This window comes from Dermacentor variabilis, chromosome 10, assembly GCF_050947875.1.
Source record: "Dermacentor variabilis isolate Ectoservices chromosome 10, ASM5094787v1, whole genome shotgun sequence".
Taxonomy (NCBI): domain Eukaryota; kingdom Metazoa; phylum Arthropoda; class Arachnida; order Ixodida; family Ixodidae; genus Dermacentor; species Dermacentor variabilis.
The window spans coordinates 20700394-20716217 of NC_134577.1; the positions used below are offsets into that span (position 1 = coordinate 20700394).

At 48.1% G+C, this 15824-nt stretch overlaps 1 protein-coding gene and 1 long non-coding RNA gene across 3 annotated transcripts in view; one reads left to right on the top strand and one right to left on the bottom strand.

Annotated features, from left to right (window-relative positions):
* Window positions 1-15824, bottom strand: part of LOC142560100 (very long chain fatty acid elongase 7-like) — a 95110-nt gene that overhangs the window by 19065 nt on the left and 60221 nt on the right. For both annotated transcript variants that reach the window (XM_075671918.1, XM_075671919.1), the window contains exon 2: window positions 1096-1267. In XM_075671918.1, coding sequence (XP_075528033.1) covers window positions 1096-1153 — 58 coding nt within the window. In that variant the 5' untranslated portion in view covers window positions 1154-1267. The remainder of the gene's footprint in view (window positions 1-1095; window positions 1268-15824) is intronic.
* The window catches only part of LOC142560105 (uncharacterized), a 72661-nt gene that overhangs the window by 10762 nt on the left and 46075 nt on the right, over window positions 1-15824 (top strand). Inside the window, exon 2 of the long non-coding RNA XR_012823306.1 lies at window positions 10259-10326. This is a non-coding gene — a long non-coding RNA (uncharacterized LOC142560105). The remainder of the gene's footprint in view (window positions 1-10258; window positions 10327-15824) is intronic.

Genomic DNA, 15824 nt, shown 5'->3' on the forward strand with positions numbered 1-15824 from the left:
GGAATCTGCAGCATTCGAGGGCATACTAAACGAGGTCACGGATTCCTCTCGTGCCCGCTCGCAAACTCGAGGGAAAGAACGAGCGGGAGATGGAAAAAAAAAAAAAAAGACAAGGGTGCCATCCGCCCTCCGTAAGAGATCGACCGAGCTACTTAGGGTTAAGCGGGTAAGAGGATACGTCCACTTAACGCGAATTGAGACGGCACCACAACACTCGACCACGAGCGACCAGGAGGGGGTGGAGAGTTCGGCCTTTTGGCGACGACGCCCGCTACTTACGTAACCTGGATGTGTATCGAAGCGAGCGAGCGGGCCCGTCGTGCGGGTCGGCGCGGCACACACGCGAGAGCATCGGAAACCACGGTGCTGCTAAAGCGAGGCAGGCCCGGGCATCGAAAAATAGCGGAGCCCGCACTCAAACCCTCCCATGTTTTTCGGGAATAAACACACACGCCATGCACAGCGCGGCCTACCGCGGAGCCAGCCCTAAGGGGCGGTTGGTTGCCGCGAGAGATGGGAGCTCAGCGCAACCTTCGGTGACCGCGGCGCGGATGACGCTCCCGGCAGCAGCAGCAGCAGCGGCGGCAGGATTTATTCCGAGCACCGCGCAATCCTCCTCTTAGCGCATCGCGAAGCTCGCTACAGTGCCAGGTTAAATGTACGAATACAGGCTTGTTTGTATGGTGGCTGGTACGAGTACCGGCTGTCTGCGTTCTTGTCGGAGTTCGCAGCGAAACACACGCCGCGCACGTTTATTTGTTCTCTGCCTCGTCAAAATCGAACCAAAGCGACTACTACAGTTTCGGGTACCCCTCCACTCCCAAGCCCCCTGGCCGCCCGGCTCTTTAAAAAAGCGTCCTGCAAGGACGTCGTTTGCACGCGTCGAGATCAGCGGGCGTGGAGGGAGGGATGGGAGGAGGGTGCTCGCTTGGCCGTAAGTTTCGCGGTCCGCACTTTTTTGTTGTTGTTGTTTGGTTCGTGTTTTGGTTTCCGTAGGCAGGGCCAGAGAAACCGGCATTAGGCCTAGGCGGTCGCGGTGCCCCGTGCCGAGGGATGCGCTCGAATGAATGGAAAAGGTCACGGAAACGGGCTTACCTCCGCTCTCCAAGGTTTTGTTGTAAAAATCCCGGATTTCGCTGAGCAGGTGGTACATTTTGGGGCGACACTGGATAGCCGACGCACAGTCCACAGTGTCAGAGGTGGATCTCGGGAGAGACCGGGTGGCACTTCACGAGTGTCGGGTCACGTGACCGAGCGGCGCCGCCACCTGGGAACGGTTGGGAGAAACAGAAGAGAGACCCGTTGCAGCAGACGACACCTGAACGGCCGCAGCGGCAGAAGCGAGGCGCGGCCGGCAAAGGGAGAAGAGGCGGGCGTGCCGGTGGCCGGGCTCGCTACCGCCGTCGGCGCGGTCTTTATTTTCTTATCTCGATTGTTCCTTTTCTTTCTTTTTCTTTTTGCTTTCTCTTCTTCCTCTTTTGCTTCTCTAACTGGGCAGACAGGCCGCCGCCTACCGCGCTTAGCGCTCAAACGTGCACGCACCTGGCTTGTGTTGGCGGCACAACGGGACGGTAGGGACACGAAAATCAATTCGGTGACGGCAACAGACGACAACGCGCTGTCGGCCAATATGAATCATCCTAATTCAGTTACAAATCGATCAAGAGAGACCGCTGCGTCGTGTTTGTGTGTGTGTGCGAGCACATGACACGGGGAAACAAAAGAGACGACCGAAGCGCGGATTGCGTTTTTCTTTTTTTTCGTTCGTGTGTTTGCATAGCTTGTCTTCGTGCGCGTGGGACGTTCTCCTTGCGGGATCTACGGTCATTACAGCTACTGCCTCATAAAAACAATAAAACTAAATGGAAATGGCACTTCGGAGATGAGGTTCATTTCGAGAAAGGCGACAACACGGCAGCTAGTAAGGAAACTATTAACGATACGGGAAAGAGGAAATACTGGCTTAACGAGGTGTGTAATGTGGTAGAGGGCACTTAGAAGTGCAGTTACGAGAAGAAAGAGATAGCTTCCAACGCGTTAACGTTCCTGTCTGCGAAAAGAGAACTTATTCCGCGATGACATTTTTCTCTTTTTATGCGTTTTCAGCCCCTCACAGGAGCACTTCCTTATCGTTCCTCTGTGCTTTAGGTGAAGACATCTTTAGACCACGCTTGCGGGCTATTGTCTGGGGGCGCGATTCGCGGGTGAAGGCCGACGCATTTATGTAGCACATAGTTGTCGCATTTCGCCCATGCTTCCAAACTGTACAGTCGTTAACAATGTGAGAGCTGCATACCGAGTTTGTTTTTTAAGCAAGTTATTCATGATGCATGGATTCGAACCCGACATGTTGATATGTCGCAAGTAACTTTCCCAGTTGAGCATTCGGTCAAATTTAAATACCTTAATTCGTGTTAACCACTATGGCATATTTTCCGATGAAGTAGGGTCGCGGATTCGGTGAGATACAGAAATGTACATGCTATGACTAAGCGAACCGCCATCTGAGTGAAATTGACACTAGTTGAACTTAAATGAACTGTCAAACGTAAACACTGAACAGACGATACTAAGCTCTCTCTCTCTCTCTCTTAATAGAAGGTATTTAGGAATTATTGCTGCCTTTAAATGGAGCCGGTTGCACTTCTTTCGCATAAAATTGCAGATACTGTAAATGCAAGCTTCAGGAATAAAACAATCGCACAATTCGTCCTAGCATAAGTCCTATTTCGTTCCTTAAAGAAAAGAACTGTCTGCGACTACTAAAGACATGGAACACAGCGTCGTACATCAGTCTTCCTGCAATCGTACAGTCGCGAAGAGACGACATATCACGCTAGACGATATTTGTTTCATATTTCGTACTTGCGCACATGACCCGAGCTAGCAGAAACGTAAGCTCGGCGAAATGTCGCGTTATGCAGACATCGCAGGAGCCGCCTACTTAATCGGCCGTTTTTCTTAATTTTTCATCTATTCCTTCTTTCTTTCCTTATTTCATTTTTTTTTTCGGGGAGATTAAACTGTCGGATCACTTTTATAAAGTTTATTCCCCCTCGGGGTACTTGGCACGGTTGCATAGGTCATGACAAAAAGCACTTGTGCTGGCGACCTTTATATTTATTTATGATTTGTTTACTTTTTTAGTACGTTCTAGCGTGCCGTTAACCTCGTACCGTATGTAGCATGTTTCGGCACCGCGGAAAAATGAAGCGCTGTTAAGTGTCGGTTGGACCAGCAATACACTTCCCCACCAATCTTCATTATTATTACTTTTTTTATCCAGTGCGCACACCTCGTACAAGATTTCTGCTAAATCGCTACGCCTCCATTACTGTTCCACTTCAGTTGCGCATTTGGGACATGTGCAACACCAATAATTAGGGAGTCAATCAGCGATAACTTTCGCTAATTATCTAACGTGTAGATTGCGATTTGTCTGGAAGTGTTGTCCGTCGATTCAAGTATGGTCCGTTCGATATGACATAATTGCGTTATCTACCGCAGTCTGAGTGTACAGAAGCCTGCCTTCCCCCCGATAATAATAATAATAATAATAATAATAATAATAATAATAATAATAATAATAATAATAATAAAATCTGGTGTACAAGATTCCATGATCGGAACCGGAAGCAGACGAAGATGAAGCAAGATACCGAGACTGTCAAGGAAGAGAAGAAGAGGAAGACAGCAGGCAGGAATAGAATATCGCGACTTGGGATGGTATTTCAATTTCCAATTGTAGCTAGCATCGAATACAGTTTACGTTGCTTGCTAAGAAAACATCTTCCAGCCGACAAAGGAACGCATTTGGAAGACATCTCTGCGATTCGACGCTACCCTGCGTCGTCGGTTGCCATGTGTTATCAAACGCACGCATAACAACCGCGACGCGTTTTCGGCTCCTAAATTAGTTCCGGTGCATGCAGCTTGCAAAAGCATAGCCTTCGAGATTTACTTCCGACTCTCAGAGGCAACCGTCGCTGAGACGTGGGTTTGGACACCGCATGTGCAAACCTACACTTTAAAAATAGTTCACACCATCTGGGCCGTATCTTTGTCACACGAAAAATGTCGTCTGTCTTTGTTGCGTTTCATTTCTTGAAACTTCTGTTCTCGCTACTTTCCTGTTAAGAACGGTACGCAACGCTGATAACGCGCATGCCGTTCGTGAACGGGAAGTATTGAGCGTGCAGCGTTAATGAAAGGAAAGACACACAAGAAATAATCATGAGCCATTCCACTCTGTGAAGGCGAATGACCAGCGAAGCTGTTTAGCACCCGACACAGAGTTGTCATAGAATTTTGAACAAAGGTATGCGAACATATTTGCTGTCCTGATCGGTGGTCATTGTGACGATGAGCACGTACACGGATTCTCGTACCACTTCTGTTCTTAAATGCATCCGTCACGCACGACAATGAATGGCTCATCGCCCCTTAAGCAATGGTTCATACCACTGTAAATTTAAAAAAACAAGAATTTAACGCGGCCTTCTCATTACGACGACAGAAGAGATATGAAATTATACGCTGGAATGATGAGCGGCGTCGGAGCCATTTGAGAAAGCTGACGACGACGAAAAACGCGAGAGCTAGTTCGCGGGTTGTTCGGAGACGATGGAAATGCCCTAGCTATACACAGCTTCGTTGTAACAGATGACGATCATGTTTCTGGGACAAAAAGATACGCCCCAAAGGGTGTAAATTGTTTTGGGGGCTATATATTCCAAACAAAACGTAGCTTGTGTTTCCAGGCAGCCGTCGCACTAAGCAGCTAACCGTCGTGAAAACAAAATAGCTTTGAATAAAACCGTGGCAAGGTTTCGAAAAAAAAAAGAAGAAGGAAAATGGCGGGAGTATCCATTCGGCGACAGTAGCTGGTGCTCAAATCTATGCCCCAGGGATAGTGGCCTTTGAGTAACAAAAACAGATCTCGAAGGCTATGTTTTTGCGGAGTGCAGGTGCTGGAAGTAATTGTGGAGCCAGAAATACGTCATGGTGACCACGTTTCGAACATTTCCTATTCGCAGGCAGTGCACGCAATTTTCAGCTCTGCATGAACGCTAGTTGCACAACAATACAGAACAGTTCGCCCTGTACAACAATGATTGTGAATTGGTGTTGTTTTTACGAGAGATAGGGCTTTGGCCTGAACAAGCAAAAGGAAATGCTGCGCAGAACAATATACTAAGGCACAGAGCCGAGTTTTCAAAATGATTGAATGTTTAACTCACGTCATCTTTTGTTGAGGGGGGAAAAAAAAAAGAAAGGAATGATTTGTCGATTGTTGCCGTGCTAATTTATTCGAAGAAACGAGAAATTTATTTAAGAAGGATAGTTGCGAGGTTGGCATAGTATATCTGGTGCGCAAACGTGGAAACCTGAAAGGTCAAATTAGGAGCACGTCTAAAAAAAATAAAGAAACAAGAAATATATGTATTTCTTTTTTTTTTTTCTGAACTGAATATCTCATGTTTTTGTTTCGTCATCAAATTATTTATTGCTTTGGACTTTCAAGCCGACATCGATCAATCAACCCATTCACTTGAGCTTTCGACACAATGTAATCATCAACATAATGTGCTTCTTTTTTTCAAACGGCAAAGGATATTGGATTATGATTAGAGAAACTCACCCGAACTAGCAAAGCTGCAGAGGCAAGTTCGTCCTCGTTTACTATGCAATATAAGGGAACTCAGCTATTCAACAGTTTTGAGTCGAATAAATGACTGACTTAAGAAAATGGTAGTAGTAGAAGTAAATGTTTGACAGGCCGGGCTCCATCAAAAATGTGACCTCCGGGAAGGCCTCAAAAAAAGAAGGGGGGGGGGGAACCGGTACCTTGCCACCAAAGTGATAATTTTGGGTACCTAATCACGTTCTTCAGCTTCCGGTTCCCTATGTTAGCGAAAACATCTTAAACTGCCGCGAGTCCTTTTGTCCTTTGACAACGTCACCATAGCGGGCAACCTACCTAGTAGACAGCGGAGGTCGTACCAGACAGCGAACGAGGAGCTGTGCTAAGCTCCGCTCGCCTGCCACTACAAGTTTCTCACTGCATGCGTGTCGCGTTTTTGCACGTGTGTGCGAATAGCGATTTTTGAGACCGAATCGGATACGAATCGAATAGTGCCAGAAGCGAATCGAATCGAATACTTTTCGGGTAGTTTTCGAATAATGAATAGCCGTTATCACAATTAATATAGAACGATGTTCACATCCCAGTATTCTTAAAGTTAGCAAGTTTGTGCCACTACATAGCACGTTATAAAGAGTTGTTTGTTAAAAGCACAAATGAAGCACTAGGAGCGAACAAGTAGTTTCTTAGCATGCACAGGACTTCAGAGAGTGCAGATGATCACTGTAGAGACTGTAAAGTATGGTTACCTAAGTGACGTAACCTGCTTCACTCCGAAAGTTCTCATGTTTTATGTCTATTATACGACCGCGGGAGTGAAAATTTACCGCACTTTTGCTCCAGTTTTATGCTTATTTGGGCGCAGTCGACGTTTTGAAGTATTCGAAAAGTGTTCGCAAAATATTAGCATTTACGAATAGTGACTGTTCGATTCGTAGACAGAATCCAATAGGACACTATTCACTTCGTTATTCGAAAGTTTCGAATATTCGCACACGCCCACGCTTCTTTTTTTTTTTTTTTGTATGTGTGTAAGCTGCCAAAGTGCGGTAGCACTGTTCAGTATACCGCAATGAGTATGTACGCAATCTGCTTTTGTCCATTTATTTTTTTGTTTTGCACAGATAAACTTTCATTTGTATTCTTCAAGCTCTGCATGTGTACGATAAGTTCTTACGTCTTAATATGTATGTGTAAAGCTCGCTGGCACGCCATAGTTCTGATCCCCCTTCTCATTACTCGTTGTGTTCAGTGTATCCGTCTTAGTGCAACTTATAGACTACGGTCTTTTTTGAAGCGAATCTCTCTTTACATACCCGCCCCTCGCCCCTGGCCTCACTCCGATTTCAACATAGCTTGTGAACGACGTAGCGCATAAGTATAAAAAATTGCAGGATATTAAACTTGTGACCTTTCGTGTGCATAAACATTGGACAGGATTAAGCACTGCACAGGATGAAATTAAACGCAATTGTGCGCATCGCCGTTGGATGTATTTCATTTAATTACCAGCTGCACTAAGGCTTCGCTTTACATATATTCCAATATGAGCGTTGGATCTGCATAATTTTTTCGTCTTTGTAGATACTTCCACAGTGCGGAGCTCTCTGTTATCAGAAATTGTAGAGCCCATGCAGCCACGTACAATCGAGCGCAAAAGTCTGCGAGACCCCGGCATATGGAAAAAAGAAATTAATTTCTTCTAGTACGGCTGTGCAACGTGAAATTATATTAAAACATGGCGGTGATCAAGCAGGCGCAGGTGGGCAGTGCACTTGATTTCAGCCTAGGCTGAGAAGAAAAAAGACATTTAGCGGCAACTCTGGTCCTTAAGCGTTTGCACTAGTCTGTACAGGTACACTGAGAAATTAGACTTGCGAAGCTGTAGCATAGTGCATCGAGGTACATTCTCCTTGCGATGCGTACAGCGTGTGCTCGACTGCCAGTAGAACTAAGACGCGCCGGTTTGCTTAGTCGGGTTCATCGATCGTCAGCGTATTAATGCATTTTTTTTCTTCTAAGCATACAGAGCAGGCAACTGCCTGAAACATCTCACCGTGTAGGTTTAATGACGACAATGCTGACGTTTACAAAGCTACTGCATCAGTTCACAGTTCTTTCGCTAGTACGTCAAGCTGTCAAATTTAATTACTCTCACTAAATTCTTCGAAAAGGCTGCCAGGCGACGTAGAGGGAATGAAATCAGCAGGAACGCACGCAGAATCTTTAAAATGATTTCGCTTGAGTTCTTACTCCGCTCACGTAGCATCTGCTGATCAACCGGCTGGTAAGTTATTGCGATTAAAGCATTTGTAAAAAAAAGAAAGACAAAGAATAAAAACACATTAAAAGGTCAGCGGTTGAGTCAACGACCAGTTCCTCCATTCACAGCAGTGAGAAAGATCTGAAGGATCGCATGTCACTGAACTTCTTGCGCGGGCAGGGAATCACGATGGGTGCGCGCATGGCCTCCGTGATCTCACGTTGTGTTAATCTCGGAGGCCACGGTGGGTGTGGTTGTGTCACAGACTCTCTGAAGGACTGGGATTCGTTGTCGCTGTAAATTAGTAGCCCTTAATATAAACATCACGTGGGCGGGGAAAATCGCTGGCTCACTCACAAACACGATCCTCCACTAACCCACTCAATCTGTACGAACAGACGCGCTTGCTAACCATGATACCTCACTGTCGTACCCAAAGCGGGCTCGCTGGCCCACTCATTCGCTTACCTACTCAATCTTTAGACCGTTCACTCGCTTTCACTCGCTCGCTCACTAATTCCGGTGACGCACGAAGTTGTAGGGCTCGCTCGCCCAATCACTCGCTTATCAGCTCACTCGTTGATAGCACGTCCGCTCGCTCGCTCACTCACTCACTCAAAACAGTCTTTTTCGCCTCCCTTTTTCAGCGAGACGCTTCCTGAGAGCGGCATGTGTCGCACGTTTCCGTGCTCGCTTCCGCGCTACTTCCTCCAAACCGGTGGTGGGGGAGAGGAAGAGAAAGAGGGTGAGAAAAAAAACCACAAGAATGGGTAAGATGAGAATTTGAGAAGCGTGTGGGGGGTAGCCGTCGCTCTCGTCGTCTTCGGCTATGCCGGCCGGATTCGGCGTGGCACGGCGACCTCGGGCGACCCCGAAAAGAAAAAACAAGAAAAAAACGGCGCAGCGGTGCTCGGTGCGACGCTGCCGCGCGCCATGCCGTCTGGCAAACGCCGGGACGACACACTAACCCTTGCGTCAAACGGCGGTTGCTGCTTCTACGCGCGCTGCCTGCGACGAGCCGTTGCCGCTGACAACGCGACGCCGACAGTATGCGCGTTCGTTTCGCTAGTTGCGTGCAGCGCTGCGAACGCTCGGGGAGCGTGCGGAGGCGGCATGCAGTCACAAGTGCGCGGCAGAAAATAGTGCCGAGTCTTTCGTGTCCGCAGTGAAGTGAAATGTAATGAATGAATGAATGAATGAATGAATGAATGAATGAATGCATGAATGAATGACGGAACGACGGTAAATGTGGACGAAAGAAAATAATAAGAGAGCGAGAGAGTGAAATAAATGTGCCGTTCTTCGCACTGCTGGCGAGAACGCAGGCTAACGTTCGTAAAGCTGTGACAACCATCTGCGAATAAGGCGACAACGTTTGAAAACCGATATCGGGGAAGCCTTGCCTGCTCTAACGGGTGCGTTTACCATAGGTCAGAGTGTCACTACATACGGCCTTCCCAGCATAATACGCGCGCAGGGACCTGCATTAGAGGGGGTCAAACTGTCTCGCAAAGACCCTCTCCCATCCATCCGTCCACTCATCGATTTGCGTACCGTCCTCCCCCCCTCCCCGGACCTGCGAGGAGGGGCCATGGCCCACCTGCCACCCTGTGTGCGCACGTCTGTGTTTCATGCGTCCATGGGTCGACGAAACTTCGCCATGCTGCGTGTAGAGGGGCGGACAAAAGTAACTGGAACACGGGAGCTGTGGCGGAACTGCACCCCATTGCAGCCTCAGGGCTAGCAATTGGATCACGCATGTGTGCCGGGCGACTGCCACTTCACACATTTCGATCCCTCTCTTTACCCGTGGACCGGAGGTCGTTCGCAGCATCTGCGACTGAACACTCGTCAGCGCGATGTCGCTGATGGCACAGCTGTTTCTGTAGTTTGCACGCGCGCCTCTGGGACACCGCTGACGGGTGTAGCTATGCTATGAGCGACATCACTTTAGCGACTGTTAGCAGCAAAAGCTGCGAACGACGCTCCATTCCACGGGTAAAGAGAGAGATCGAAAGGTGTGAAGTGGCAATAAGCGCCAGCCTGCTCACATGCCTGATGCGACTTCTATAACTTACCTCCGAGGCCGCGCTGGGGTGCAGTTTGGCCACAGCTCTCTTGTTCCAATTACTTTTGTCCGCACCTGCACGTGCGGGTCACATACAATGTACCCAGCCACTACATGCCTTTGGGAAACCAATGTGACTGCTTGTAATCTTAAACAAGTGTCCGTGTCTGTGCGATCGTTCAATGAGGTGTAGCGTTCACCCGCGTGGGAAACTCCCGCGTTCATTGCGCTGGGCCTGTCCGGAAGAATTCCAACTTTTTTTTACTTATTTGTTTATTTTCAGCCAGTCACCGACGAAGAGGCCGAGCATTCCCGCTTACTCGACAACAGCAGTAAAATAAAGGCCAGCAGGTAGGTACCATTCGATCATTACATGCACGTCAATAATATTAATTAAGCGCACAACAACATCAACAGCGGCAAGTATAGAAATGAAAGAGGGAAAATATAACGAGAAAAGCAGGCACATTATTAAAGGGCCGAATATTAAAGAACGCAGTATTTGAACCTGCAGCAAAGTGGCTTGTTGACGATGTATTCGTTTACGAAAAGAGAATATCCTTAAGCGCTATTGTTGCGTCTTTCTCGAGAATCAGACGAGCAGTTGTGTTCACGCTGAGCGGTCGCGAGACGCCCGTTTCCTGCGTCTCCGTATGTTCTCCGTCTGTTCCTGCGGGCAGGCGACTGCAGCCGCCAGCTGTCTTCTTCCAGATACTCGCTGCTTTGATTCGCGAACGCCGCGAAGCTCGCTTCAACGATGTAGCGCGCTGTCACATGCGGCTAACCACACTCGCCAGTGACAATATAAACGGGCGCGAGTGTACCCGATTCAACGCATGTCGTTTTATTTTTTATTATCTTTCCAAGCATACGTTCCGGGGATGAATCTGTTTGCTTTCCCGCGCAAGCTTTTCTAATGGGAAGCATTACTTCGGAGTCTGTCCGCCGCGGTAGCTTACAGTGGCACGGCGTTGCGTCGCTGAGCTCGAGGTCCCGGGTTCGTTCCCGGCCGCGGCGGCCGCATTTCTTTCGGGACGAAGTGCAAGAAACGCTCAAGCAGACGGCAGAAGCGTAACCGCGGTCTACTACATTGTACGGCAGGCATTAACAAATCCTGACTGGCAGCTTACCACTGTCGTTGAAAAGAAAAGTGTAAAGTCATTGCATTCTACCGCTGCTAACGTACGATGCGGAAACTTGGAGGTTAACAAAAGAAGCTCGAGAACAAGTTAAGGACCGCGCAAGGAGCAATGGTAGGAAAAAGGTTAAATGTAACGTTAACAGCCATAGAAAGCGGTGCGGACCAGAGAGGAAACGTGGATATAGCCGATATTCTAGTTGAGATTTAGAGAGAAAAGAAAAAAGAATGGAGCTGGGCAGGTCATGTAATGCGTGGTGCAGATACCCGGCGGACTGTTATAATTACAGAATTGGTGCCAACTGAAGGGAAACGCAGTTGAGGACTGCAGAAGTGGAGTAATGAAATGAGTAAATTTGCAGGTGCCAGTTGGAATCAGCTAACGCAAGACAGGGGTAATTGGAGATCACTGGGAGAGCGTTCGTCATGCAGTGGACATAGAAATATGATGATGCTGATCATGATGATGGTGATGATGACGATGAGAACTGTACTTTGTTCTTCCAAAGCCGTGCATTGCCTCCCGGGTGTTGAGAATTTCACTCCCCGCTGTTGCAGTTATCGCAACATAAGAGTATGAACCTCACAAACCCCATCACATGTCTCTCGTGCCGCCTCGGACGTACGTTGCGCATTTCTTCAGTCGCCGCGTTCACTAGTCAGCGTAGCCGGGGCCAGCTGCATATGCCTGCATGCAAAACAGGCCTTGTCAGCGGACGCGGCCAAGGCTGCAGACACACAGGCGCAGCTGTGAGACTCTGTCGTACGAGGAAAGAAGGAGGAGAATAAGCTGGGCGAGCGTAACGACCCACGAGGCAAGGATGAACCGTTAGACAAAAGGAGGAGTCGGTTGCGAGCGTCTCGGAGCAATCTCGGCAGCTGTTGCCATTGTTAGAGATGGATACGGCAGCCACTTCGCAGGTGCTAAGAGGGTTCTCTCAAAGAGGAAGGCCCTGCAGGATTCCTCTGGCCAAAATGAACGCGCATGTCCAGAAGGAAGTGTTGGTGTACCGAATCGTCTTGATGAACCAAGGGAAGCGCGGGTGTTTCAAAGCTACGCACTCGGCTGGGCACCGACCTGGTGCGCTATAGGGAGTATTCGCGTGACCTAACGCTCACGATTTTGTTGTCCTGTTCGCGGCTTTCACTGCACGGCTGTGGATGAGCTAATCGATCGAGATAAAGCGCAGATTTTCACCGTGCTGGATGTATGGCGGCCACGATGACGTCAGTACCTGCCGCCATAAGTGGGCATGGTCTTAAGTGGCCTAACTTCACGAAACACTACAGCGAAGGAGGGAGGCACACGCACCAAGCGCTGCATAAAGGGTGTGTCTGAGTAACAAAAAAACAGATCTCGAAGGCTACGCTATTGCGGGCTGCGCGCACCGAAAGTGTTTGTGGAGCCGAAAACATGCCGCGGCCGCCATGCACTGTAGAATTACGCCATTTTTGTCGAATTCGCCATCTTGTGAGCTCCGGTTGGCTGGCAAGGTTGGCTGCGCCGTCTGTGAGCGACTCAAAACGCCAGCATGGCGGAATACGAACGCGTTCGCACCAGTGTCGTCCGAGCAGACGACGCTGGTCTAGTCCACGTTTAACCTTAGCGCTGCACACTTAGGATTATCGATCACGAACTTGCCCTGTCAGCCACCCGGCCAAGTCGCATAGACGTTGCAAGGCACGCTAGGTGACAGTACAGTGAATATATGCGAAGTGACAATACAAGCATTACAATGTGCTTCCAACAGTACCGTATATTAAAAACAGAAGAAATAATTCTAACTATCAACAGAATGCCAATAACATCTGTATGACTTTATGTAGAAAACTAGCATGTGCTTTGTAAGGTCGAACGACCATCGAAACTACTTGCTTTTGCGCACATGCCGAATGGCTAATAGCTTTCGCGACGTCACGCTATTCACGAGGCGGATATTACAGACATTTCTTACGTAAACACCTCTTTATTCTTCGTTTACTTTTTTAGCAGCTCGAAAATTGAAGCGCCTGCTCCTTTGCCATTTTGTGTGTGCTGCTCTTAGAAAAAAAAGAACATGCTTGTCGAGCCTCTTTGAGACTCGTTGCCCTTCGTTCGAGTGCAGAGCGTTAATTAGCTGCGTCAAGGTTTCCGTCACAAGTGAGCGTGACATATGTCCAGCACAACTTGGACTCGCGCCTAGCTGTCGCCTCACACACCACGTCACGGAGCTGCTTCCTAGTGCCCATGATCTCATCAGTTTTTTATGCCGCAGTGTTTATAGCATAGCTCTGTATGCTGCCGCCATCGCCCCTGGCATGTGTTATGTGCGCATGCTCGGCAACCGGTGTGTAGGTACAGTGATCGCGTAGCTGGTGTGTGAGTGCAGAGTAGTGGGCAGCACCGGCTATCGTAAACTGGTGTAATGCTTGTCCTATATAGAACGATCGAATAACCCTCTCTGGTTCAACGATTCCAGCAGGAATCATTTCGGGAAATATATACGACCGTCGAGAAAATCAAACAACAAAGCTATGCTCAGCAATGTGAGCGTCAGCAATATAAAAAAGAAAACATAATTTGTCGACTTTGCGCGGCAAGGAAATGTGGCTTTCGCTAATATTTCGCACGTGTCCATGCCTATAGGCCTCCACTATTAATTTTCGTAGCCTTATGCAGGTAAACTGCTTTGGGTGGCTCCAGAATGGTCTTCAAACATTGTGTGATTACATTTTACACCATTACGAGTGCTGATTGAGAAGTCTGAAGAAGAAAAGGGATGCTTGTATACAACACAACCGCCGCGGTGGCTAAGTTAAGCACGAAGTCGCGGGATCAAATCTCGGCCGCGGCGGCCGCATTTCTACGGAGGCGAAATGCAAAGAATGCCCGAGCCCCGTGTGTTGAGGGCAGGTTAAAGTGGTCAAAATTAATCCGGAGTCCCCCACCATACAGCGTGCCTCATAATCAAATCGTGGCTTTAAAGCACGTAAAACTTCATGCAGAACTTTAAAAAGAAATGCTTACATCATATTGGGTTTTCGGTATAGTCATTGCCAAAAACTGCAGCGGGATTCTTATTTTCCCCCGTCTTTTGTAATTCGTATCCACATGATATGATATTCTTTCGCTTCGTCGAAAAAATTCGGATTATAAAGGGTTTAAGCGTCTCTGCAGCACCTTCTATCTCCCAAATCGTTAGCGGATGTCCGATCCCGCCAGATGGACTATTCCACGCGAGCTGCAGCCCGACTGTGCTGCAATGTCTAGTGGCCATCAAGCACACCGAGCCAGGTATTCAGTCAAAAGTACACAGCTCCACGTCCAACAGTCCCGACTCTAGCTCGGACAGCGACCCCCAATTCGTACTGAGAAAACAGAAAAAAAAAAAACAGAAAGTTTCCGTCCATCGACGATGTAGAGAACGAAGTTACAAAGGAAACGACTGCGGATTGTTCGTAAATAAAGCTGCGCAGCAGGAGAAAAAAACAACAACAACAAGAACTTCCTGTTTCGTAGAGAAACCATCTAGCGCAATGCTATGAACTGTACTGAGGATAACTTTTATTTTATAAATCTCCTTCTACCTGGTGTATTTCCGCAAAAATCGCTCGATTAGCCATTGACGATTAGAAGGCAGTATACGAACAATGACCACACGAGAAGAGATCACAAGGTCCTTTTAAACACCGAATTTCAACCAATGTTTGCGAAGGTTTTGTTGGGAATAGAAGCGAGATTCATCTTCTAGTGCGTAGCGCAAAGATTTGTGAAAAAGAACGGACACGAATCGACGCGCACGCAAGCGTTGCGTTCGTTTTTTATTAAGTTTTCTGCGCCAAGGACTTGAAGATGTGTCGTATAATTGACAACAGAGGGGGTGAGGGCGGTGAGTTACAACTGGAAGCTGTTTCGAAAGTAATCGTTCCAAACTGTCTCACCGGCGACGCACGCGCTGCTAGTACTACCGGCATTTTCAAGCAAAATCGTACCCATTGCACTCGTCAAGATGACTGTGGCGTGCGCGAGCGAGATCAAGCGTAATTAAAGCGAATGGATTTACGAACTATAAGAATCAAGGTGACACTAACTTTCCAGGCTTCTCGCTCGCAGAACGATCCTTCGTAGCCAGCTTCCAGTTTATGCGGAGCAGTTCAGGAAATAAATAAATAAATAAATAAATAAACCACGCTTTCGTTCTGGAGCTGTAGCGGTATTATGTCAAAGAGCATACGCATGAAGAGAAAACTCGAAGCTATGCAACACCCTCTCAATATTGAGAGGGTGTTGAGCTATGTACGCGCCCCACCTCCAAAAGTGCTCTCTCTCCAGCTGAGCACATCACGTGGGTTCGCAAGGGACCTGGGGAGTGTGCGTTGCGAACGCGTTCGCTCTTTCTGAATGACAGCAAAGATTCGCTCTTTCTTTCCGGTGTACGCATGGCGTTTCGCAATTGGCATAGAGGGGCTGTCACGGTATACGGACTGACGACAGCATGGTGCCTGTCACTCCTTTTGACATTCCTCTTTGTTACTTTTTTTTTCTTTCTACTGCCGTGCGCTTGGATGGCATGTTCCATCTTTTACTTTCTTCTTCTTTTTTCTTGTTTAGTCGACCTTTGCTTAGAGAGAGTGGTTCGGCTTCGTCACAGACGCGTGGCGGTGAGATAATATCGGCGAGGTTCCGCATTCAGTTCGTTCGCAACACGCAACGTTTGGCGCCTTGCCCGCA